Source organism: Ambystoma mexicanum, chromosome 4q (assembly GCF_040938575.1).
Source record: "Ambystoma mexicanum isolate Mex_15411 chromosome 4q, UKY_AmexF1_1, whole genome shotgun sequence".
In the NCBI taxonomy this organism is placed as follows: domain Eukaryota; kingdom Metazoa; phylum Chordata; class Amphibia; order Caudata; family Ambystomatidae; genus Ambystoma; species Ambystoma mexicanum.
In genome coordinates, this window is record NC_090928.1 from 1,129,722,675 (window position 1) to 1,129,746,988 (window position 24,314).

Sequence of the window (24,314 nt, forward strand, 5' to 3'; positions counted from 1 at the left end):
ATTGTAAAGGGGCTGGTTCCAAAACGACGCTTTCACCTAGGGTGGCATACATCGTGGCACTGGCCCTTGTCTGCCCCCAACAAGCATACTGATGGCAATGACTTGATAAAAGACTGACGATGGAACTGATGTATAAAGAGCACAGTTGTTATCTAGGTATTTGGAAGTTCAATGATCCTTCTCTTTGAAGTCCCCTGCTTACCTTAAGTCTGATCTCTTGTGCCAAAGCTCGCACACCTCTCCCCAGCCCTCTGCCCCAGGAATTCTGTTTAGGCCCAGTCCTTAGACAGGCCTCGGCCTAAACAGAATTCGTGGTGTCAAGACTCTGGCGTCACCATGTATATAGGAGCGCCAAACCTTTTTCAGAGAATTATGCATGCTGATGAATTGCATTTTTGTGAAATTAGAACTTAAAAGTTGTCCCCCACCCATCTTCATTCTCTCACTGCGCCTCTAGCCGGCAGAGATGGCACTTAAAGCAGTGGTAGTGTGGGCATGGCGGAATGATGACAGTAATAATGGGTGGACCCCAGCAGGGGATGCGGGCGGCATCACCAATGATAGTGGGTGGCTACCACAAGGATATCGGGTGGCAGTCTCATAATTAACATTTTGAGCTCTCGTGCCTATTTTGTTACAAATTTAGTACTGACTAGTAACACTCTTTAAACTTTCTTTAATAGGGGATAGATTATTTGCCATGGTAGCCCCCAAAATATGGAATTCTTCCACTGGGTATGTTTAACAACAACACCATGTCCTCGTGTGGACCTGTCTGTTCCACTAGCCCTTCATTGGCCAACGTCCAGAGATGCTACAACCGGCATGCTATATGAATGCAACTAACCAATCTATCAAATCATGGAAAGAGGCTTTGAATCCCAAAACTCCAATAAGTTACCATCAGAGCGGGTCTCCACACATCATGGACCTTGCCATTAAGGCCAATTTTCACTTGCATCTCCTCATGGGCATTCTACTGTTCCTCACCCGCCCACAGAAGCTCAACATCTCCAGAGCCCTTGTTCTTTCTAGGCTAGATTACTGCAACAGCCTCTTCCACAACCTGCCTCTTTCCTCCCTTCACCCTTTCAACTAATCCAGAAAAGGAATACAAGACTTATCCTTGGCCTCAAGCCCAGGGACCACATCTCTTCAGCCCTAAAATCTCCCCACTGGCACCCAGTGACTGCAAGGGTCAAATTCAAGACCATTTGCATCATCCACAAGGCTGTCTAGGGCCTGGGACTTCTTTATATCCAACTTTCCCTCCCTAAATACCTCCCGGCCAGAGTCCTTCAATCTTCTGGCTCCAACTCTCTGCAGGTCAAACGTTTCTCCAAGCAGAGGGTGGGAGGTGGGTCCCTTTCCTTGGCTGGATCTTCCCCTGGAACGGCCTCCCTCCCTCACACTTGAGCCAGATCTTCAGAAGTTCTGGAAACTTCTCCTCTTCCTTCCCTCTCCCCCTCCCATGCTAACTCCCCATCTGCCGCTGCGATTGGGGCCTGGTCCTTCAGAGTCATACAGGGGCCAGACCACCCAAGCATCCTTTCTTGCACTTGCCTTCGGGCTCAAATTCCTGGACTAGCCCAACTGGGTCCATGATTTCCACCGCACTGATCTCCCCCCCTCTTTCCCTATCACTTGCCGCATTGGCCTGCCCAGCACTTGCCCACCCATACCTTTATGCATGCCCCACTCCTGCACTTCTCCCTCTACCCCTCCCCGATGCACTTACCACCTTTTCATACACTTGCACGGTAGGATTGTCACAAGGCCAATATTACTGTTTTTGTTGTTCCTCTTTTGTGATTCCACTGTCCTCCCCACCACCCCTCCTGTCTTGTGACTCCTGGAAACACCCGTGTATAGGCGCCATACAAATCCAATAAATAAATCAAAATAAAATAATTAATTAGGGCATGTCTGATGCTTTCTGGTAAGCAATCAGATTGAAGAGATTCACTGAGCATTTCACAAAGAAGTCTGACAGCAGAGGCTGGCAGTAGGCAATAAAAGTCTGTTGGCAGCCCATCTGTGCCAGGAGTCTTATTGGTTTTCAGTGTCTGAGTTTATGCACAGGTTTCTTCCAATGAGTATCTGCTTCCAAGGCATCTGCCCCATTGTTAGCAAGCCGCGGTAGATCTTAGCAGTGAACGGTGGTGGCGTGAGTTATGGTTGCTTAGTTTACCATAACTGGCGAATTTCTGGGGTTTTTCGATTTTACTTGAAACCATAACGTCCCTTTAACAAGGTTTTTTCTTTGAATTTCATAGGTTTTTATTAGTCCAACATAACCATAACGTCCCTTTAACAAAGTTTTTCCAGTGTGTGTGTATATATATATATATATATATATATATATATATATGAAATATGCGATCTTATCTTTAAAGTCCTGAATGGATTTTCAAACTTGAGATCCTGAGAACTATCCCTTTAGTCTCTCAAGTGCCAAAGTGCTCGCTCTGCTGTTTGTTCTCTGGGACCATTGATGGAGAAGGCTCAGATACCAGCAAATGCCTCTTCTTTTTCTAACATGTGAATTGCCTGCGTCTATAGGTTATGCTGAAGCCATTCTTGAAAAGCTACAGAAGAGAAGTTGATCAAATACACACCGCAACAGTCACTGACTCGAGTATGTGTGCTGTTTGCTGTACCGTTTGTTGCTGTGAATGAGGCCAATACATATAACCTCCTTTCTATTTTGTAGACGTCTTTATAAACCCATGAAGGCATGGGTGGAGGTTCTGTCTACAGATTCACTATGTATAAACTCAACATGGAAGAAACAGCAAAGATCCCAAGTAGCTGTGTGCATGGCACTCACCTCTCCTGTGTCCACCCAGAGAGGGGCGTCCCATACCCTAGAGTGAAACAGCAGAGCCCCTATGGCACCAGTTCCTACTATCCAGGTGTGGCATGCTGCCTTGCTGCCCTGTGGTGAAGACGGCAGATGTGGCAGGGGACCTTCCCTGCGTAGGGTAATGAAGGGAGCTGTAACAACACAGCATGCGTGCGTGTGGAGTGCACTTACGTCAGCAGTGGAACATTCATGGATGTGTATCCTTGTAAGTTACGTGAGTTGGTGTGCAGTGAGGCTTGGGTGCAGGAGGACATGATTGGTGGTTATCGTTCCAGGTCCGTACCTCGTACTGCCGCTTTTGCTAGAACACAAGAACGAAGTTGTCAGCCTACCTTGGTGTCATTGCCTACTCCAAGGAAGCTTCCTCTTTGTGGTGTAATACATCATTAACCCTTTCAGTCCTTTGGCAACCCAGACTGACAATGCAAACAGCAACCCATTTTGTACAGCATCAGACTAGTCAGGCACATTTGACTCACTTTGTTTCGATGTTCAGAATCTGTGGTCTCTACTTTGAGTATCCAACGTGTTATGGTGAGCCACGTCTACTTTATTTGTAGCAGCCCCTGGAGATGGTCAATCCACTTTGAACTGCTGGATAACACTACAATATGCACCGCTGTAGTGAGTGACCTCCCCTAGAACACCGTCCTGCCTATGTTTCTTTGGGGTTCACTCTTCCTATAGAGGGCCTAGGAAGGAGTCTGAGCACATACACGCCACCAGTGAAGACCCCAGACCTCCATGCCATATGCTCTTTAGTCAGCTGAACACAGAATGGAGATTATATAATAAATGCACATGTAGTCACACTCAACATAGCACATATCATGTATAAAGAACACATCATATAGAAACAATCGTTAGTACGTATCGCTCAGGACAACCACGCCACCGCGTAAGGACGTGATGCACATGTGGAAACATCTGGAGAGAGTTCTCCGGGCTGTGCACAAATGTCATATTAATGAGATGTAACTGACCGCAGCGGAGGAGCCCATTGTTACACAGCATTCGTAAACAGTCCATAGGAACTTCTTAGAAGTTAAGGAACTGGGAAATAAATGAAGGGATGTGCAGAGAGCAGTGACTACTTGGAGTGTGTGCAGTGAAGAGTGCACTGAAATGTTATCCCGCCTCTGTGTTCATGGAAGCTTGATCGCTTCAGGTGTCTTAAGGTGGGTGATGTGCTCTGATTTCTATTGGATTCTTTCATGTTAAAAAAACCTCAGGAACCCAGTAGACCCCATGTCATCGGACGCCGTTTATCCAGTCCCGGGCTTTCCCTTTGCCATGCTTGCGTCCAAATTCTGCAAGCAACGTTAACCAAGACTACTCACCTCAGGACGCAAGTGCTTGTTACATGAATGCCCAATAATGGAAATGTGCCATCCCGGGTTACATGGGCACCCAACCCAGAGTTGACACATAATGCACCATTGGAGGTGCATGTTGTGTTGTGAATTTCAGTCAAGAAAATTAGGCATAAAGAGCAAACTGCTCAAGCGCTAGGATTCCCTTAAGTATATTGATGGCATAGAGTTAGCTCACAGTGATCACTATAACCGCACAAGCATCCTCTATCCATGTCATATGTGAAAACTACAGCCTCAAGCACCGGGAACTCAAGCTCACAGTGATCACTACAACCACACAAGCATCCTCTATCCATGCCATATGTGAAAACTACAGCCTCAATCACCCGGAACTCAAGCTCACAGTGATCACTACAACCACACAAGCACCTCTATCCATGCCATATGTGAAAACTCCAGCCTCAAGTACCAGGAACCAAGCTCACAGTGATCACTGCAACCATACAAGCATGATCTATCCATGCCATATGTGAAAACTATGGCCTCAAGCACCAGCAACTCAAGCTCACAGTGATCACTATGACCACACACGCATCCTCCATCCATGCCATATGTGAAAACTATGGCCTCAAGCACGAGGTACTCCCGCTCACAGTGCTATGACCACACACGCATCCTCTATCCATGCCATATGTGAAAACTATGGCCTCAAGCACCAGGAACTCAAGCTCATAGTGATCACTATAACCACACATGCATCCCCTATCCATGCCATATGTGAAAACTATGGCCTCAAGCACCAGGAACTCAAGCTCACAGTGATCACTATAACCACACATGCTTCCCCTATCCATGCCCTATGTGAAAACTACGGCCTCAAGAACCAGGGACTCAAGCTCACAGTGATCACTGCAACCACACAAGCATCCTCTATCCATGCCATATGTGAAAACTACAGCCTCAAGCACCAGGAACTCAAGCTCACAGTGATCGCTGCAACCACACAAGCATCCACTATCCATGCCATATGTGAAAACTATGGCCTCAAGCACCAGGAACTCAAGCTCACAGTGATCACTATAACAACACATGCTTCCCCTATCCATGCATATGTGAAAACTACGGCCTCAAGAACCAGGGACTCAAGCTCACAGTGATCACTGCAACCACACAAGCATCCTCTATCCATGCCATATGTGAAAACTACAGCCTCAAGCACCAGGAACTCAAGCTCACAGTGATCACTGCAACCAAACAAGCATCCACTATCCATGCCATATGTGAAAACTACGGCCTTGAGCACCAGGAACTCATGCTCACAGTGGTCACTGCAACCGCACAAGCATCCACTATCCATGCCATATGTGAAAAATATGGCCTCAAGCACCAGGGACTCAAGCTCACAGTGATCACTATGACCACACAAGCACCTCTATCCATGCCATATGTGAAAACTCCAGCCTCAAGTACCAGGAACCAAGCTCACAGTGATCACTGCAACCATACAAGCATGATCTATCCATGCCATATGTGAAAACTATGGCCTCAAGCACCAGCAACTCAAGCTCACAGTGATCACTATGACCACACACGCATCCTCCATCCATGCCATATGTGAAAACTATGGCCTCAAGCACGAGGTACTCCCGCTCACAGTGCTATGACCACACACGCATCCTCTATCCATGCCATATGTGAAAACTATGGCCTCAGGCACCAGGAACTCAAGCTCATAGTGATCACTATAACCACACATGCATCCCCTATCCATGCCATATGTGAAAACTATGGCCTCAAGCACCAGGAACTCAAGCTCACAGTGATCACTATAACCACACATGCTTCCCCTATCCATGCCATATGTGAAAACTACGGCCTCAAGAACCAGGGACTCAAGCTCACAGTGATCACTGCAACCACACAAGCATCCTCTAGCCATGCCATATGTGAAAACTACAGCCTCAAGCACCAGGAACTCAAGCTCACAGTGATCGCTGCAACCACACAAGCATCCACTATCCATGCCATATGTGAAAACTATGGCCTCAAGCACCAGGAACTCAAGCTCACAGTGATCACTATAACCACACATGCTGCCCCTATCCATGCATATGTGAAAACTACGGCCTCAAGAACCAGGGACTCAAGCTCACAGTGATCACTGCAACCACACAAGCATCCTCTATCCATGCCATATATGAAAACTACAGCCTCAAGCACCAGGAACTCAAGCTCACAGTGATCACTGCAACCAAACAAGCATCCACTATCCATGCCATATGTGAAAACTACGGCCTTGAGCACCAGGAACTCATGCTCACAGTGGTCACTGCAACCGCACAAGCATCCACTATCCATGCCATATGTGAAAAATATGGCCTCAAGCACCAGGGACTCAAGCTCACAGTGATCACTATGACCACACACGCATCCTCTATCCATGCCTTATGTGAAAACTATGGCCTCAAGAACCAGGGACTCAAGCTCACAGTGATCACTGCAACCGCACAAGCATCCTCTATCCATGCCATATGTGAAAACTACAGCCTCAAGCACCAGGAACTCAAGCTCACAGTGATCACTATGACCACACACGCATCCTCTATCCATGCCTTATGTGAAAACTATGGCCTCAAGCACCAGGAACTCAAGCTCACAGTGATCACTGCAACCACACACACATCCTCTATCCATGCCATATGTGAAAACTCATGCCAAGGCCCATCACCGCTGTGGAACTGGACCAGTCGTCCTGCAAACCATGCCCAACATCATGTTTCTATTACAATGGTGGGCAACCTGCGGCCCTCCAATGTTTTAGCCCACAACTCCCATGATCCCTCACCACTGAGTACATTGGCTAAGGCTGTTGGGATTTGTAGGCCAACACATCCGAAAGGGCCACAGGTTGCTTACAAATGTTGTAGAACATCACCTGTCGCAGCAGCTCAATGTCTCTGCAGAAGGGCCAGTGAAAGGAATTGTGGGAGTGCATGCTGCAAAGAGAAAAAACAGAGACACATCCATACCAGCATTTAGCCTTTTAATTTCGGTTTTGCGTGATAGCTATTGTCTTATAACTTCTTCAGTTCCATATTTCTGTTTGAGATCTCATTCATGTATGTCTTGATTGATGCAAAGTCCTCAATAAAAAATGGTCAACACAGAAATATATCCTGCTAATGACAGCACTTACAAGCAGTTTGGGTCAAGTGCGTTGAGACTATTAATAAACATATACGTAAACAGTTATAAATAAACCATCAGATTAAAGATGCAGAGAGCGGTGAAAACTGAGAGACGCACATTGTCAAGCTCTGGCTTAGGAATGGGTTCATGGCCTCCTTGTGTTTTTAAATGCCTTGCAGAGTACCAGTTCTAACCCCGGCCCCTGGCCATGGTGGAGAGGGGCACATCTGCTTCTGCGGGTCCTCGACTCAAACCGTAGGCCTGGTGATCGCTTGTGACAGATGAGAGGCAATGTGTCGCGTTGGATGAAAGTCACACGCACAGAAACGTCCCTTCCTGGCGTTTCCATTGACAGATACTGTAAATAAGCCGTGTAGGGATCCTGACAGTGCTCAGGCACCCCGTCAGGCACCAAATATGGCGGCTCAGTATTGCTGTCGCGCTGCCCATGACAGCACGGGAACGCGCAATCATTTCAATTTTAAAGGCGGTTGGGAGGGATTGTCCTTATGGCCTGAACCTCTGGCTCTGTAGCCACATATCATGTGAATTAAGGATAATTACGTTAGTAATAATATGAAAATGGAATATTAAGAAAAGTTTAACTTTTAACTTGCCTCCATCTTGTGACTTCTGTATTTGTAGGCTTGGGAAGTTGTACACGCCTCTGCAGATATTTCTCCTGTAGTTCTACTTTGATGTTTTTGGACAACTACAGGCCATTTTTGGCAAATGAAATGACTCAACAAGTTTGAATACTACTGCAGGGGAGAATTCGTACAACACATGTGCAAATACTGGTCTGAGCAGGATCTGGAATATGGACAGGACTTCTGCCTGTACGCGCAACAAAATCCAATTTAATTGGGCAGTCAGCGGGAGGCGCCAGCTGGCTGTCAATTGTGCACAGGGCTGAAGTGATCAACCTGCCCTAGATGCTGATACACGATAGGAAGAGCCCACAGACTCCATTTTATTGGCAGCGGCCATCTTGGGATGATATTACTTCTCATACATTCATTAATAGCAAACGTGCTAGAAACTATATTGGCATTCACTAGCCTTGCAGGAAACGGGAGATTTTTCAGTATGAAACGTTCTGCCTAACTAAGAGTTTCAGCTGCTTGAAATTATTTTAAGCGACTTTCTAAAAGGAAGCACGACCGTCTATGGGGTGTCCCTATTCTCACTGACCAGGCCAGGACGTTTTCAGTATGAAAGCTAATTCATTTTGGTATTTGTTTTTCGAATACCCGTAGGTCTTTTACCAAAATCTGGCCATATGCTCGAACGCAGAGCTCTGAAGTTTCTTCCAGATGGCGTTAAACTAAAATCCTGCAAACCTGATTCACTGGTGACTAAAATTGCTTTTGCCAACCCACGCACTTTGGAAATGCCTGCAGCCGGTTCCAAAAACCACCTCTCAAAGAGGAAACCCCAATAGCCTGCCTGTTTTTCTTGAATTCTGATCCAACTAGGTAGCTATCAAGGCCCACTCTTGAAGGCCAACTGAAAGCGCGCCACAGGCGACAACTCAACCTGATGCATCAGAATATACAGCAGTTGTCATGAATTCATATCACTTTGCTTTTCCAGGCAAATAAAGCGCCTCACGCTGAGCATCTGTGAAAAACATGAGACCAACAAGGTTCATGCTCCTGTGATGAAGATAGGCCGTCAAACTGGGTCTGCAGCTCGGTGGGCTAATGCTCTTACTACAAGGCTCTGTACTAGGCTACATCCTGATGGGTTTGAGTACTGTCGGGTCTAGTCACCTCTTCATCTTTCTGAGGTCAAAATTAGTATCAGTGAGATCAGTAAAAATAAATAACTGATATCTATCTATAGCGCTGACCCCCTGAAAAGGGGTCGAGGGGGTACATTTTGCACTGTACACCTCCTATATACTGATGGCTAAAGCTTCCCCCTGCACCTTTACCTTTTAAAAGTGTAAAGCAAAAATTGGTGTGGCAGAGCACACAATTATAATTCATATTATGTGCACAGACTCACTTTCAATGGCATGTTTGTTTTCATCTTAACACACTCTGCAGTCTCTCCAAAATCTTTGAAAAATATGCCAAAGTTCTATGGTTGTATGGACTAGCCTTATACATAAAAGGCTATGGCACAGATAATTATCTATATATCTCTCTCTATATAAAAAGGAAGAGAGAGTGTGTGTGTGTGTGTGTGTGCGTGTGCGTGTGCGTGTGTGTGTGTGTTTTCAAAATGTTCCTCATACTTTCCAACATGCTACAAACCTGGAATCTGGCATGTGGGTAGCTTCCATGGCGTAGACAATGTAAAAAGTATACAATATAAAATGTTTCTAATTGTTGCGGTCTGCAAAGCTTGGGTATGTAAGTGTGTGTCTGGTTGAAATGTTCAGCATACTTCCCAACACTCTACAAACCTGAAATTTGGCATGTGGGTAGGTTCCATGGTTTGGACAATGTAAAACGTATACAATATAAATATAGCATTGTCTAATTTTTATTTTTTTTAGTAGGAATTACTGTGCAAAGTACGGGTGCACCTGCCAGTTATTAAAACATTTAATAGAGTTTCTAAAATTTGGGAATTGAAGTTGGATAGCATGGTTTGCCACTGCCACACGTAACATTAGTCAGAACAATAGCAATAACGTATCATGCGTTTACTGCGCCTACCAAAATACTGAATGCAAAAATGCAGAATGTTTTTTTTGGGGGATTTCACTGTAATTATATGTGGGGGTGGGTTAGAGTACTTTGTAAGGTAAAGGGGAGTATGGGATAGGACTGTGGGGACTCCCCCGCATATGATTGCACTAAACCGAAAGAACACAATTGGCATTTTTGCATTCAGTTTTGAATTTTCTCATTGGTCACATAGATCCTAGCAATAGCAGACCTGCTCTCTAGTGAAGATTGCTCTACCTTTTCCCAAATCACACAGCAATTTTGTTTTGCGAAAAGCGCCAAGGAGCGCGTTAAACCAGTGAGATCCAGGCGTGAAATGCGTGGGGTGAAAAACAGACACTCAGATCAGGAAATGCACAGCATCACACAGTAACTCAGATCTGTATTGGCAACAACTGTAACGTAGCATAACGCAACCCTGCTGTGAAATGGCTTTGTATTCTAATAGTTTGTATGGGCTCCATGTCTGAGTGTCCCATGAGGGCTCACGTACGTATTCCCCATAAAGAGTTGTGCTGAGGATAGAGAAGCTTTGAGGCAAAGTGTTGCATGACTGAGCTGGGATAGGACTTGACAATTGTTGGCCCGGCCGTTTACCCACCATAACGGACAACACGTGTTGGTGATGGCTATTGGACTTTCTTCTTGTTGCATGGACTGTGATATGTAGTCAGTTTCCCATGTCCCAAGTTTCCATCAGTAGTTCCTGATTCCGTAAGAAGGAATCTGGTGAGCAGCATTGGCTGTGGCCTGGATTGCAGAGTAGCGACAAATCACGTCTGCCCCAAAGAAGCCAAGGTTCCGTCACTCACACCATCCACTTATTGTACCTGCAAAGACCTGAATTTACTGTACGGTCACCAGTGAGGCAATTGCAGGAGACACGTCTGTGCGATACGTTTGTACCTTATGCACTGAATGTGCTCCCAGAATGTAAAGCATAAGCAGAGAATTGCCGGCTGTTCCTAAATTCGAATCCAATGTTTTTCAGCAAAGCATCTAAAGAGAGAATAGAAATATTTTGGCAGAATACCACTGCTTTTCCCACTCGGCAACCACAAACTTCGTGCCCTAGAAGCGGCTTTCATCAGCATGGAAGGTCTTGACTTTATCTCTCTGACGTCAATTTTCATGGAGGTTTCTCAATGTCTTAAATCCTAATGCTTCTCAGAAACAACCAAACACCCAAACTCTTCCAGTTTATTCATTCGATCGCCGTGCACTTCTCCATTGCTTATGGAAGGTATCTTGCAATATCTGCCCATCTGGACCACTGCAGCTGAAGGTTTTGCTTTTGATCAAAGAGGCTTCTCTTGGATATGCTCAAAGCACTTGAGATGAGTTCTGGCTCCATCTATTTCTTCTCCAAAGTTTTTAAAGAAGATTTTTCTTGTTTAAGCAGAGTTCACAAAATTGTAGATCATGCTGGGTAGAAAATAGAAAGAAAACAAACAATATTATGATTCCACTTAAAATGTCTACATGAATATCATTACAAGTTCGGTGGTGATCAACTTTGATCCTGCAATATCCAGGTATCATGGCCAAGATAAAACATTATTGTCACATAATCCTTCTCTCTAGTTGCATGATTGCCATGGGGGCAGGGATGACATTAATGAAACAGTTGCAACAGTTGCACTTCTTGATAAAGAAGTCTATTCAGTATGAAAATGGAAGCTGCAATAACTATTTGCCTTGGTTAATTCTGCCATACGTTCCAAAATGGTTTTTGGCAGTCCTATGGGCTTTCGTATAAACCAAGTAAAAATTGACAGTCCTCAGCACGTCCAAGAAGTTGTGTGCTTTTGGAGGTATTTGCAAAGAATGTAGGAAGACATATCTAATGGGTGAAATGCAATTCACATAAAACCGTATATAACAAGCACTGGCAAAGACAAATGTTTTGGCTTTTGTGTAGGTATTGGATAGGTATTTGCCAGGAACTGTCATAATTGAACTACCTGGCCATATGATGGCAGGACCTTGAAAACGTGAAAACGTTGGGACTACCTGGGTGTCTGACAGCAGTGTCTGGCAAATAACTAGCACCTACACACCACTTGGCTTTGTCAATGCTTGTCTTTAACATAACATCAGGGCAAGGAACAGCTATAAATCAAGTGGTTGAATGCACACTTGGTTAAAACCAGTATTACTCCAGTAGTGCATTCGAAGCTGCAATCAAGCCATTAACCTTCAGCAGACTGCTTAGAAATACCAGTGGCAGGCCAATGTTTGATGTTACTGCTTAATAGCGCTATCACACACAGATCACAGCAGGGTGCGCTTAGGGTGGGGAGAGGTAGGTAGTGGGAATGGTCATAGAGATTCATATGTCCAAGCACAGTCAATGGGTGGCTAAATAGCCAAACAGCACCCACAAGCTGTGTGTCCCTTCTCACATGCCAACTCCATCCTAGAAATACTTTCGGCTTATAGGTGGTGCTAAAGTGCCACCTAACTGCCAAAACTAAAAATCAGTAATGAACTAGGAAGGCCTCCTTTTCCTGATGAAACATTATGTCCGGATTGCCAGAATATATGGCGTTTAGCTTGCTTACCCTACGTTTCAGGGTGACCGCAATCAAGAACGCCGTTTTTCCTGTCAGTGATGTAATGCCACAATACAACATGGCCTCAATACAATTCTTGGGGCAAAGACGTGTCAGCCCACAGTGAACTACAACCGAAACACGTGTAGACAACAAAGCCCCAGTAATAACACAGAGGGCCACATCTAAAAGCCATGAGAGTGTTGGACTTGACATTTCAAACTAGTATATGTTTGGGGATAACTATTACCCATGTTGAAATATGTGTTAGTAGGAAGATGGTATGCATGAGTTAGGAATGAACGATGAATGATAGGAGAAGTTGTGTAAAGGTTGCACCTATTTTTAGTATGTTAAGGATTTACAAATAAATATGTATTGTTTATGTATTGTGAAATAAACACCATCTCTTGTTGATATTTTGCGAAACCACATCAGAATCCGGTCATATTTACCCTATTGGTCCATATTTTGCTTTTGCTTATGTGTATGTCACCTGGAGGACCATAGATAGGGACCAGGTGCCCTTATACTTATGAGACTCAATACAATTGAGCCAGAACAGAAACTACACTGTTCAAATTCCAGACCGATGGGAAGAGATATAGAGTATCAAAGTCTCCCTTCACAATATAATTCAGAAGGGGAATACCTTCATTCTTTATGCTCATAAAGTCTCCTACACCAGCCAGGTATAGGATGAGCTGTTCTCGACTTGATTGCCTAATGTGTGCAGGCAAAAGAAAAAGAGACAATGGCCCTCATTACGACCCTGGCGGAGAGGGGTTTACGCCAGCGTAATGCATGGCGTACCTCTCCGCCAGACTACGACATTCCGTAGCGCCATGGAGATTTTTACGCCTGCTTTTTGCAGGAGGAAAAATCCATGGCGCTACGGGACTTGTTGTTAATTACGCCACCGTAATTTACGGTGGCGTAATTAACGCCTTCCCCACTCCCATTATACCCTATGGGGCAAAAATGGGAATGGGGAAGGGTAAATGGGGATTGGGGACTTACCGCCCCGCCAACCTCGGAATGGGGCGGTAAGTCCGCCAACCCCCATGGCGGTATTGGCAGCTCTGCGCCATGGTCCATGGTGCAAATTGCACCATGGACCTCCGCCAGGGTCGTAATGAGGGCCAATATGTGTACTTCATTGCCTAAAAGCAAAATGAGTGCTGGGGGAAGGGCAGAGCAAAAGGGAGAAGACGTTCTATCTGGTTAAAATGGCCGATGAGGTGTTGCTTGAAAAGCAGGGTGTGGAGTGTGGACATAAGGAAACCGACTCCAGGCAAACTTGTTAGCAGTGCCGCCTTTATTGTGTGGTGTGCAGAACAGGCAATGCAGATACAAGTAGATGATAATGGGGACAGCCGGCACCACCACCCAGGCAGGCCCTCCCCACTCAGCAGCAACGGTCTAACTGCCAAGAATGGAACCCAACCTCACTCTGCCCATACATTCCAACATGTCGTGGGGCTCCACAGCACCACCAGTGTCAGGTCACGGAATAATAACAACTAGACACCTTCCCCCTTCAGGAACCACAGGGTCAATTCCCATAATGTGACAACCGGAAACGTCAATCCCCATCCTGTGGCAAACCCCATCCTGGCAACCTGACCCCCAACATACCTCCCCCCTTAAGGAACTACAAGGTCAATTCCCATCCTGTGACAGACCCCATCCTGGCAACCTGACCCCCAACACACCTCCCCCTTAAGGAACTACAAGATCAATTCCCATCCTGTGACAGACCCCATCCTGGCAACCTGACCCCCAACACACCTCCCCCCTTAAGGAACTACAAGGTCAATTCCCATCCTGTGACAGACCCCATCCTGGCAACCTGACCCCCTACACTTCCCCCTTAAGGAACTACAAGGTCAATTTCCATCCTGTGACAGACCCCATCCTGGCAACCTGACCCCCAACACGCCTTGCAACCTGACCCCCAACGCACCTTCCCCCTTAAGGAACTACAAGGTCAGTTCCCATCCTGTGGGAAGCCCCATCCTGCCAACGAGACCGCAACACAGGGTCTCGATTTCCTACCAGAAGTGCAGGCAAGATGGCGGCCGAAAGTGTAGATGGAGAAAGTCCATTATCTGCTTCTGTCCTTCTGGGATATGCCTACGGTTGCCGTGTAAGTGTTCACTGCAGAGCCCCAGACTAGGGCGCCTCCTGTGGGATAGCTTTAGGGCCATCACACTACAGCTCAGGGGAAGTCTGGCAACATCCTTTCCTGTCCTATAACCTGAGAGCTGAAACCCACTGACTGAAAAGCACGCCTCGTTGCAGATAGACTGGATTTGGGAGCTCGGAACCTTTGGAGCGATTTGGGCACGTGGCTTGTGTTAGCCAATCAGCAAGTTTGAAATACAGTTTTTATCTATTGGTATAGCTGTGTGTTTCCAGCTGGCTGTCCGCTTCCCTCCCCTGATCCACGAGTCCCCGCCTAGCGTGTTGTCCCTGTTGCCCTCTGCCGCTGTCCTCTTCCACATCACTATCAGCCACCCTCAGTGTTTTAAGCGGAGTAAGAAATTGAGGGGGGGCCTCATTCGGGGGCGTGACTTCCATGATGTGTGTGGCGTGAAAATTACCATAGTAAGGTACGCAAACAAATATATAAATGTGTGCAAGCATTTATATATTTGCTTGAATACCTTACTATGGTTTGTGTACTTTTCAAGCCATCTTTTATAACCCTAGAAATATCTAATATACAAGTACACAATTTTTTTTTTTTTTTTTTTTTTATTTGATTTAGTTGAAACAACAACTTTACAAATATTTTTTCCTTCCATATAAACAGTACAAAATGGTAGCATATTAAAAAATTAAAAGAATAGTAAACAAATTTTGGCAGTAAATAAGTAATACATTATGAAAACCAAAGAGATAGGGAGGAGAATAAGTCCTGGGAATTTAAAAGCTACATATTTTTAAACTATACATGTGTCAAATTATTATTGTTTATCTGTTTTTTTTTTTTTTTTTTTTTTTTGTGTCCATGTCTACGACACTGAAAGAATGTCAAGCACACTTTCACTGATCCCTTGTGCAAGATTAGTTCCGTTAGTGGCTAATATGACCTTTTTTTGCTCTTCTGGGAATGCTGCATCTAGAATTGCAATGGTTGCTATTCGCACAGATGTTTTCGAAGAGTTAAAGATGGCTGCCCATGTTTCAGTATCTGAGCGCGCAAGATATTTCATATTCATACATTTGATTAGCTTGCCACGATGGATATCAAAGGCTCTACATTTCATAATTATATGTTGTATTGTTTCTGTGGTGGTGATATCATTGCAAAATCGGCAGTGTCCCGCTTCTTTTTTGATCATGCCTCGTCTTATTAGTATTTCATTGACTGGCCATTGGTTAAAGCGGAATCTTAAAATTTTCGATCTTAGTTGAGGAGAAGGACATTTCGTCAGGTAATCAGCCAATGTTCGGAAGTGTTTATGACCAAAGAGGAGTCTATCAAAGTCTTTGAGATTGAGACATTTCTCCTGGGTTATCACCCAGTCCATCTGAAAGAATTTAGTTTTAGCTCTATTTGGATTTGTTACCAAGATGTCAAGTGAGATATCCGCTTTAGCCAACGCGTTTATAGCATGATTTCTCCATTGCTGTGGAAAAATGTGGTCAGAAGATGTTAAATAATCAGCTAATACTGCAAGGCTATTTCTCATCGAAATTCCCATGATACATTTTCTGAGCAAACTGCACATTTTCCAGGTTATTTGGGCTTGGATTGATATAAGCCCCAGTTCAAATCTGAGAAGCATATTAGGTGTACTTTTCGGTAGATTTAAGACTGTTTTCCAAAATTTTGCTTCTATGCGATCCCAGAATATAACAGATTTGGGTAACATAGATTCAAGTCCATATGTGATGACGGGTATAATTTTCTGCTGGTAGAATGACATGAGAGGGACACAAGAGAATTTCCCGAATTTTGCATGGATGATTCTTGCTTGCGAGGTGAGCATTAATAATTTAGCTCGCAACGACAATTCAAAGGGATTATCGAGTGTTGAATTATTGAAGTTGGTCCCCAAGTATTTATACTCCGAGACCACTTCGAGTTTATGATTAGAGATTATCCAGTAAAATTTGTTATACAAGGTCGCTTTCGGTTTACCCAAAATGATGACTTGAGTCTTTTTTTGGTTCACAATAAGATTGTTTCTAAAGATATACTGGTCAAGTACATCCAACAAAATTTGTAAGCCAGAAGGCGTCTGGGAGATAAGAACTAAGTCATCAGCATAGAGGAGCCATGCTATCACTTGTTTGCCTAGTTTAGGTGAGTCTGAGTGAACTGAGGCAAATTCATCAGCTAAATCTAGCAGAAATAAATTAAATAAGGTGGATGCCAAAATGCACCCTTGTTTTAGACCTCTAGCTGTCATTATCCGTTTGGATAGGGTACCTTCCATACTCAGCTTAATTTGCATAGAGGTGTTAGAATGAAGAAGACCCACGATCTTAACTAGGGATTCAGGACAGTTATATTTTATCAGTTTTCTGATTAGTAGATTTCTGTCTACTGAATCGAAGGCCATACGAAAATCAATGAATGCAATATAGAGAGGTTGTTTTCGTTGGGCATAAGACATCTTAAGTGCATTCAGGATTGTAAGATTTATTGAGGTTCCTAATCCTGAGACACACCCAGATTGAAAAGGGTCTCTACGATGAGTTGCGAGAGTCCAGGCATTCAAATCGCGTAGCACTAATCTGCAGAAGATTTTGCCGGAGACGTCCAGCAAGGCTATTGGGCGATAGCTCATCGGATTTTGTCTGTTGCCCTTTTTGAAGATCGGAACAATGATTGAATGGGACCAAGATCTTGGAATGTTTTGATGTTGTATGATTAATCGAAATAACGTGTAAAGTATGGAAGTCCACACGTCCACATTTTCTTTTATTACTGCGTTCGAAAGTCCGTCCGGGCCTGGGGCACGTGACATGCTGGCATTTTTGATAAGATTTCGAATATCATCTTCATCAAAATCAAGCTTAAAGTTGGAATAAGGCATGTCTAGTGATCCGGACCCAAGAGGAGCTGCATATATCCCTGAGAAATGAGATACCCAGTCATTTTCTAATACCCCATTTATCTGAGAGGCAAGCTGTGGTGCTGACGTGACTGAATTAATTAATTTCCAGCTTTGTGCTGAGTTCTTTCTTAGCACTTGATTTAGCATTAGCTCGCCATTTTTTTGATAGTTGGTGATCTTATGTTCCCGCATCCAATTTCTATATGCGGTTTTAATGGTTCTCAATTTTGAGGCTTTATCTAGTTCTGCTAGATGTTGGATTTGTCTCTTTTGTTTGCGAAACAATGCTTTCCTTAGGCGAACTACATTATCGCATACCTGAGTTCTTTTCCCATAGGATTTGTGGTGCGTTGCATATAACTGCATCAGTTGAAACGGTTCTGGTTCATTTATGCTAATATATTGGGACTGATCATTCTCAAACATTTGTAAGTGATCACGATAACGTGTTAAGGATTGCTTAGTCCATTTCAGCCGATTTAAGGAGTTGTTAATATTAGCTGACCCACTGTAAGTTTGTCTTAGCGCACTTATATCAGGATTTAACATGAGATTGCATGTAAGTGGCTGATGATCACTATACTCAGAGGTTTTAACTGCAAAGTCAGTTATATGGTCAAAAAGACATCTAGTGACAAATATATAATCAATAATAGCAGTATAGTTTCTGCTCCGCCACGTCGGAAGAGGTGGAGAATCAGCTGTACTGGTACCATTTAGCATAATTAAGTTCCATGCTTTCGCAAACTTAGTCCAAAGATCAGCCCGTTCATTTTTTTTAGCAGAGTCCCCTCGTAATAGATGTAGATTCAAATCACCTGCAAGAATGATGTGTATAATGCCATTGTTCAACATAATGTATTCAAGAGCAGTTGTAAGATTTTTAAAAAACATGGCAGCTGTGATACTCAAGGGATTCCAATACACATTTAAGCATGCAATCTTGCAAGATTTAACATCGACGAGGGCACATTGTATAAATGGATTTATCGCCGGTAATGCAGTTAGATGTAAATTTGCTCGTGTGTTAATAGCAGTAAGTAATCCCGACATAGGTCGACCTTTGTCTGCTCGTATGGCCGGCTCCAGAAGCATTTCAAAATTATTCCAGCTTGGGATGGTGGTGAGCCAGGTTTCCTGTAATAGAATGATGTCAAAGTCTTGGAGTATACTCTTAGAGTTATTAATCAAATGGCTATGGCCTCGAGTATTCCAGCTGACTAGGGATAAACATACTTGTTTATTGGTTGTATCTAGCTATACTCTCGTGATCTTGGTTTGCTCTTGTGGATACTCTTTTCGCTCCCCGATGTCATAAATTGAGATGGGGTATTGTGATTTTTGCAATGTTTTGAGGCAGGACTTCAGAGGATATTTTGCAACATCAGATCGAGAAAGCTTAAAGCCCATTTCAAATAGAGCTTCTCGCGCTGCCCATATCACATTATGTACAATCAGAGAAGTCGTCCACACAAGTACCACACCTAAGTCATTTTCGTTTTGGAATTCGATTTGATCAATGTCTTGCGATTGAATGTCTCCGAGTGTTGATATATCAGAGAACAAATTGAGCACACTCTGGCGGTTCAAAATATATTGATGAGCCTGACGACACCCTAGTAGCAAGGCATATCTTGTTACAATTTTGCCTTGTACCTTTTTTAATGTCATGTTCATGTGCTTGTCTAGTTTACTGCTGCTAACGTCGCAGGCTTTGTCTGTATCAACCTGTGATGGCATTATTTGTTTTTTATTATTGTCATCATTTTTTTTTTGTGGCAACATGCGCTGCGATTTCGAATTTATCATCCATAGTCGCGCAATGGACTCTTTTATTTCATCAATATCTTTTTGTCTGATAATATTGTTATTTACTGAGTCCTGTGCTGAATTGTGCTGACCTGGGAGTTCTGAGTCAGCAAAAGATACTCGTTTGGGAGTAATCTTGTTCGATTCTATGCTCTGCGCTTCCGTTGTCGTTATCATGAAGTTAGCAACGGAGCTTTTCGCAGGTCCATTGACTATGATGGGGAACATGGGGGGTTCAAAATTTCGATTCTCTAAGTAGCGGTCAATCTCTCGTCTCAAGTTTTGCCTTGATACAAGCGTGTCGTCAGTTGTTTCACTCTTGCTATTTATTACTGGATGTAATGGAGTTTGACTAGCCTTTTCACCATTGTCTTGAGATGTCAAGAGGTGAGAGGAGTGATGACCTTCTGCAAGTTTTATTAACTCATCGAGAGGAGGATGATCTATAATTACTCGAGGGGACTGACAGGACTCTAAATATTTAGATTTCCTCAATTTGGTTAATGCATCATATTTTTTTGTTATAATCCCGGAGACCACTTGGGTGGTAGTGTTGGCACGTGATAGATTGTTAATAAAATGTCTCGTTGACGATGAGACTGTCATTTTTGCCATTTTGACATTTTTGGATTTTTTTTGAGATGGCAATTTTTTGGGTTTGACATTTATTCCTACTATATTTTTGTTGACTCTGACATCGAAAACAGGGTATATAGACTTCTCAGGTGCTGCCGCTCTATTCACTTCCTCAGGTAAGATTATCATAGAGGAAGCTTGAGTTAGATCATGAGACTGGGCTGGGATAGAGTTATCTGTAATGATACCGTTTACAAACGGTAGCTGAGCATACGTTTCAGCAGGTGGAGTGGTCTGTAATTCTTGTTGTGTGTGTCCCATCTTGGCCTTAATTTCTACATTCTGAATATTTGGATCTTTCTTTGTCTGTGTGGGCGCATCTATAAGAGCTGAGGTTTTACTTACTGTGTCTGGGAGCTTTTTATTAAGGAATATAGACATCTTTTTTTGGAACTCAAGTTCTTGAGTGTGTTCTTTAGCAGAGTCCTTTCGGAGGGATGCCAATTCAGATCTAAGTTTAAATATTTCAGAGTTGAGCAGATCAAACTTTTCTGTAAGCATTCTAAGTGTGCCATCGGTGGATTCAAACAACTTGGCAAGAGACATAAGTGCTATATTCATAACCTCCAAGGTTAGATTAGCGGGTTTAGATATGTCCGTCAAGTTAGGAGATGAGGCTTGTTGACCATCTTGAACTCTGCGAGGAGTTGGAGGGATAAATGAGATCTCAACTGCAGTGCTGCCACTGGATCGCTGGAACATGTCAGGGGATTGTGAGAGGTTCGACCTTTCTAGACTGGCTGAAAAGGAAGAGTTGATCGAATCTAAATCAATTATGGCTGCTTCCACATTTTCATTCACGGGGGGGCCTGTGTACGGGGCTCCAGACAGGGCATTTCTTAACAACATGCTATCAGACATTGATGCAGACAGCTTTTCATTATCAGTCATTAAAGATGCATTACATACAGTCTGAACATTAGGATCAGCTGTTTGATTGTTACAAAGAACTTGTACCTCATTGGTAGTGGGGGTTGTCGGAGATTCTGTACACACAGCAATACTTGCCACTTCAGCATGTCTCAAAGCTCCAAACCCATATTTCCGTATGTCTGTGTTACGGTCCTTCCGATCCTTTTTGTGATGTAGTATTTTAGATTTTTGTCGAGAATTTTGTTGAACTGGCGTAGAACACAAGGTGGATGGAACAGCGTTTGAAATGGGGCTTTCGCGGTCAGGATGGATCTCAGACATAATTCTTTGTCTTGTATTGACCGGCATGCCTGATGTCAACCGGAGAAAGCCGTTAGGGCAAATGGACATGGTCACCAGTAAAACTCAGTGAATTGCAACGTAAAGTCGTAGTTGCTCAAATCTTAGTTTTAGACAGGGAGCAGTATAACGAAATGAGCACTCGGCCCTGTCGGTAAACCCTGTGTGAGTGTGAGCCTCGGTACCGCGGAGCCCCGGACGGCGCGGCGAAGCGGCAAAGCGGGACTCCACGGGACTCGCTTGGGTGCGCGCGCGCGGTGCGCGCGACCTCGTTCTTTTATGGGCCCGCCTCCAACAAGGTTACCAATGGCCTAGACAAAATAGAAATAAATACAGTGTAAACTTGGGTCTTGAAGGCAGGATCAATAGCAAGTATACTTAGCGGGTTCAAAGTCACCTGCTGGTAAATGCAGTACAAAAGTCCACAGTAGTCCACAGTAGTTCAAGCTCCACAATAGTTCAAGGCTCGGGAGCAGAGTAATGCGGCAAAGCGGGACTCCACGGGACTCGCTTGGGTGCGCGCGCGCGGTGCGCGCGACCTCGTTCTTTTATGGGCCCGCCTCCAACAAGGTTACCAATGGCCTGCTGGTAAATGCAGTACAAAAGTCCACAGTAGTCCACAGTAGTTCAAGCTCCAAGTACACAATTCAAACCATCTTTTATAAAGCTTTGTCGACCGACAAAGCCTGAGGCATCTTTTCTGACAAAGCTTTATAAAAGATGGCTTGGATTGTGTACTTTCCAAGCCATCTTTAGAAACATAGAAATATGTAAAGATGGCTTGCAAAGTACACAATTGACCCTCGGGAACCTGGGGGCTCTGTTATCCCCCAGGTTCACAGAGGGTCAAAGACGCCTCCTTGACTTGGGCAGGGGTTGGGGAAACAAAGGGACCGTAACTTCCACTCATGACCCCGACGGGGTCACGAGAGGAAGTTGCAGTGACTGAAGTGTCATCCATCCACAGCACTGCTGAATTTGAGCAATGCTGTGGCTGGCTGGCACTTCTGTCATTTAGCTTGCCTGACTTGAAAAGGGAGGGCTCATCTCCGGTCGCGGCTGCGGCCGTGGCGGAATAATGTGTCCCTTGGCATGGACGGACCCCGGACCGGGGCCCCCGGCAGGGCCCCGGCTCAGCCCCACTTTGCAGAGACTGCTGGAGCCTGGCCCCGGCCCACTTAAAGCAGTTGCCACCCTTCCTCCACCATACCCATGTTAAATGAATTATACTTACCTGAGAAGGTATTCTCTCGCCCCAATGTCTTTATTCTCTCTGTGTGAGATCATAGACACAGAAAAGGGCCGTATTCGCATCGAATTACAGCTGCTGAATTTTTTGTTTACTTTACGGCCATACAAACAGGAAAGACATTGCACACGGGTGTCGATGCCAATAATGAAAGATGTGACAGCTGTACCAGCTGACAACAGCACTGCCAACCCTTGTTAACGGTGCTCTCAACACTCAGGCCTATTAATACAGATGGTGGGCCGTTACCGACCTACACAGCGCGCCATGGCCATCATTATAGACGTAAAACATTACAACGCATACATTCAAAAAAGTTTAAAAATAATTCATACTTATTTCACTATGGCAATGTCCTCTGGAGGCTAACCTTATTCGGGGAGAATGTTATATCCCTTCTCCTTTTATGCAGCCCAGGAAGTTTCAGTGGTGTTATCTACCAGTGTTTATACGAGATGGGCGAAGCAGTACTGGATCAGTACTGTGATTCGCCATCTACCTTTACCACGTCTAACAAATAGGTTCAACCTTAGAATGCCGAAAATAAAATAACGAGGCTGAAAATAACGATTATTTTTGGGTCGAATCCAAAAAATGTTTTGGGAGTTTTTCTCTATTTTTTTTTTATAATGCAGGGGGGGGAGGAGGCACATCACACAACCTCCCACATCCCCCTACTTTATTTATACCCGTACCCAACCCCCCATCTATTTATTAAAAAAGTGCAGAAAAATCCTGGCGACATTCGAACAAATAAACACGATTTTTTTGGCTTAATTGTTTTGTGATTCTTTTTTTGGAGGGTGGGGGGGTTACCCGCAAACATACCCCTGTAGTGACAAGGGCTTCAGACACCCTTAACCAAGCCTGACAGATGATTTGATGAACTTTCTAACCTGGCGCTTGCTGCCAATGCCACCTGCAGGAATAGGTCTGTGGCAGGAATAGGGAATGGAAAACGGCATCAAGAATTATTCTGCTAAATGTTAATGGCAGTTCATTTCCTTAAAGTGATGAAAGCCAAAGCTCTCAAACTATCCACAATAGAGGTATTGCTTCTCCGGCACATTCAGGGAGCTCTGCTCCCCCGTGGTTTGAATGCTACAAATTGATAGGTTATTCATTGCTGCGCTGAATATTAGTGGTCTCGATAACGGAATGAAAACAATAAAAGGATGACGCGTTGATTTACCAGTAATCCACAATGCCACTTGCCTAATCTCCCTAGTCCCAGTCCAAATAGATTGAGAGAGATCTGCCCTTGAGGCAGGTGCCCAAATAAACCAAGTCTCTCCCCATCCTGTCAGGCCAGTGCCTACTACATGCTATGCCTGAGCGGAATGAGCCTGTTGCCCGGGTGCCCGGGTGCCCGGGGTGCAAAGATGCTTCTGAGGACAGGGCAAGGATGATTAGACTGGGTGTTATTATCAATATGTGAGCTGGGCATTTTAAAAAAGGTAGCAGGCGCTCCTCTCCAGAAAGAGCATAGCATGATAACCTGTTCTGAGACGAGAGTTTGCAGCACACACTTTTTGCTCACTGTACCTTTCACAGATGGGAAATAACCATTTGCATATCAGTCTTTGTGCCGCCCACCTGGGCAGTCCAGCACCGAAATGCTATGGCAATTCCTCTCTGAACAAGAGTAGCACCAGAAACCCCATACACATGTTTCAGCCTTGTTGGGCCTCATCAGTCAGGTGAAGCTGTGCCTCTCTGTGCA

The 24,314-nt window shown here is 44.4% G+C and overlaps 1 protein-coding gene across 1 annotated transcript in view; it reads right to left on the minus strand.

The window, feature by feature from the left end:
• Nucleotides 1-7,216: 7,216 nt before the first annotated feature.
• The window catches only part of CNIH3 (cornichon family AMPA receptor auxiliary protein 3), a 1,135,308-nt gene continuing 1,118,210 nt past the window's right edge, over nt 7,217-24,314 (minus strand). The window contains exon 6 of the mRNA XM_069608707.1: nt 7,217-11,480. Coding sequence (XP_069464808.1) covers nt 11,450-11,480 — 31 coding nt within the window. The 3' untranslated portion in view covers nt 7,217-11,449. The remainder of the gene's footprint in view (nt 11,481-24,314) is intronic.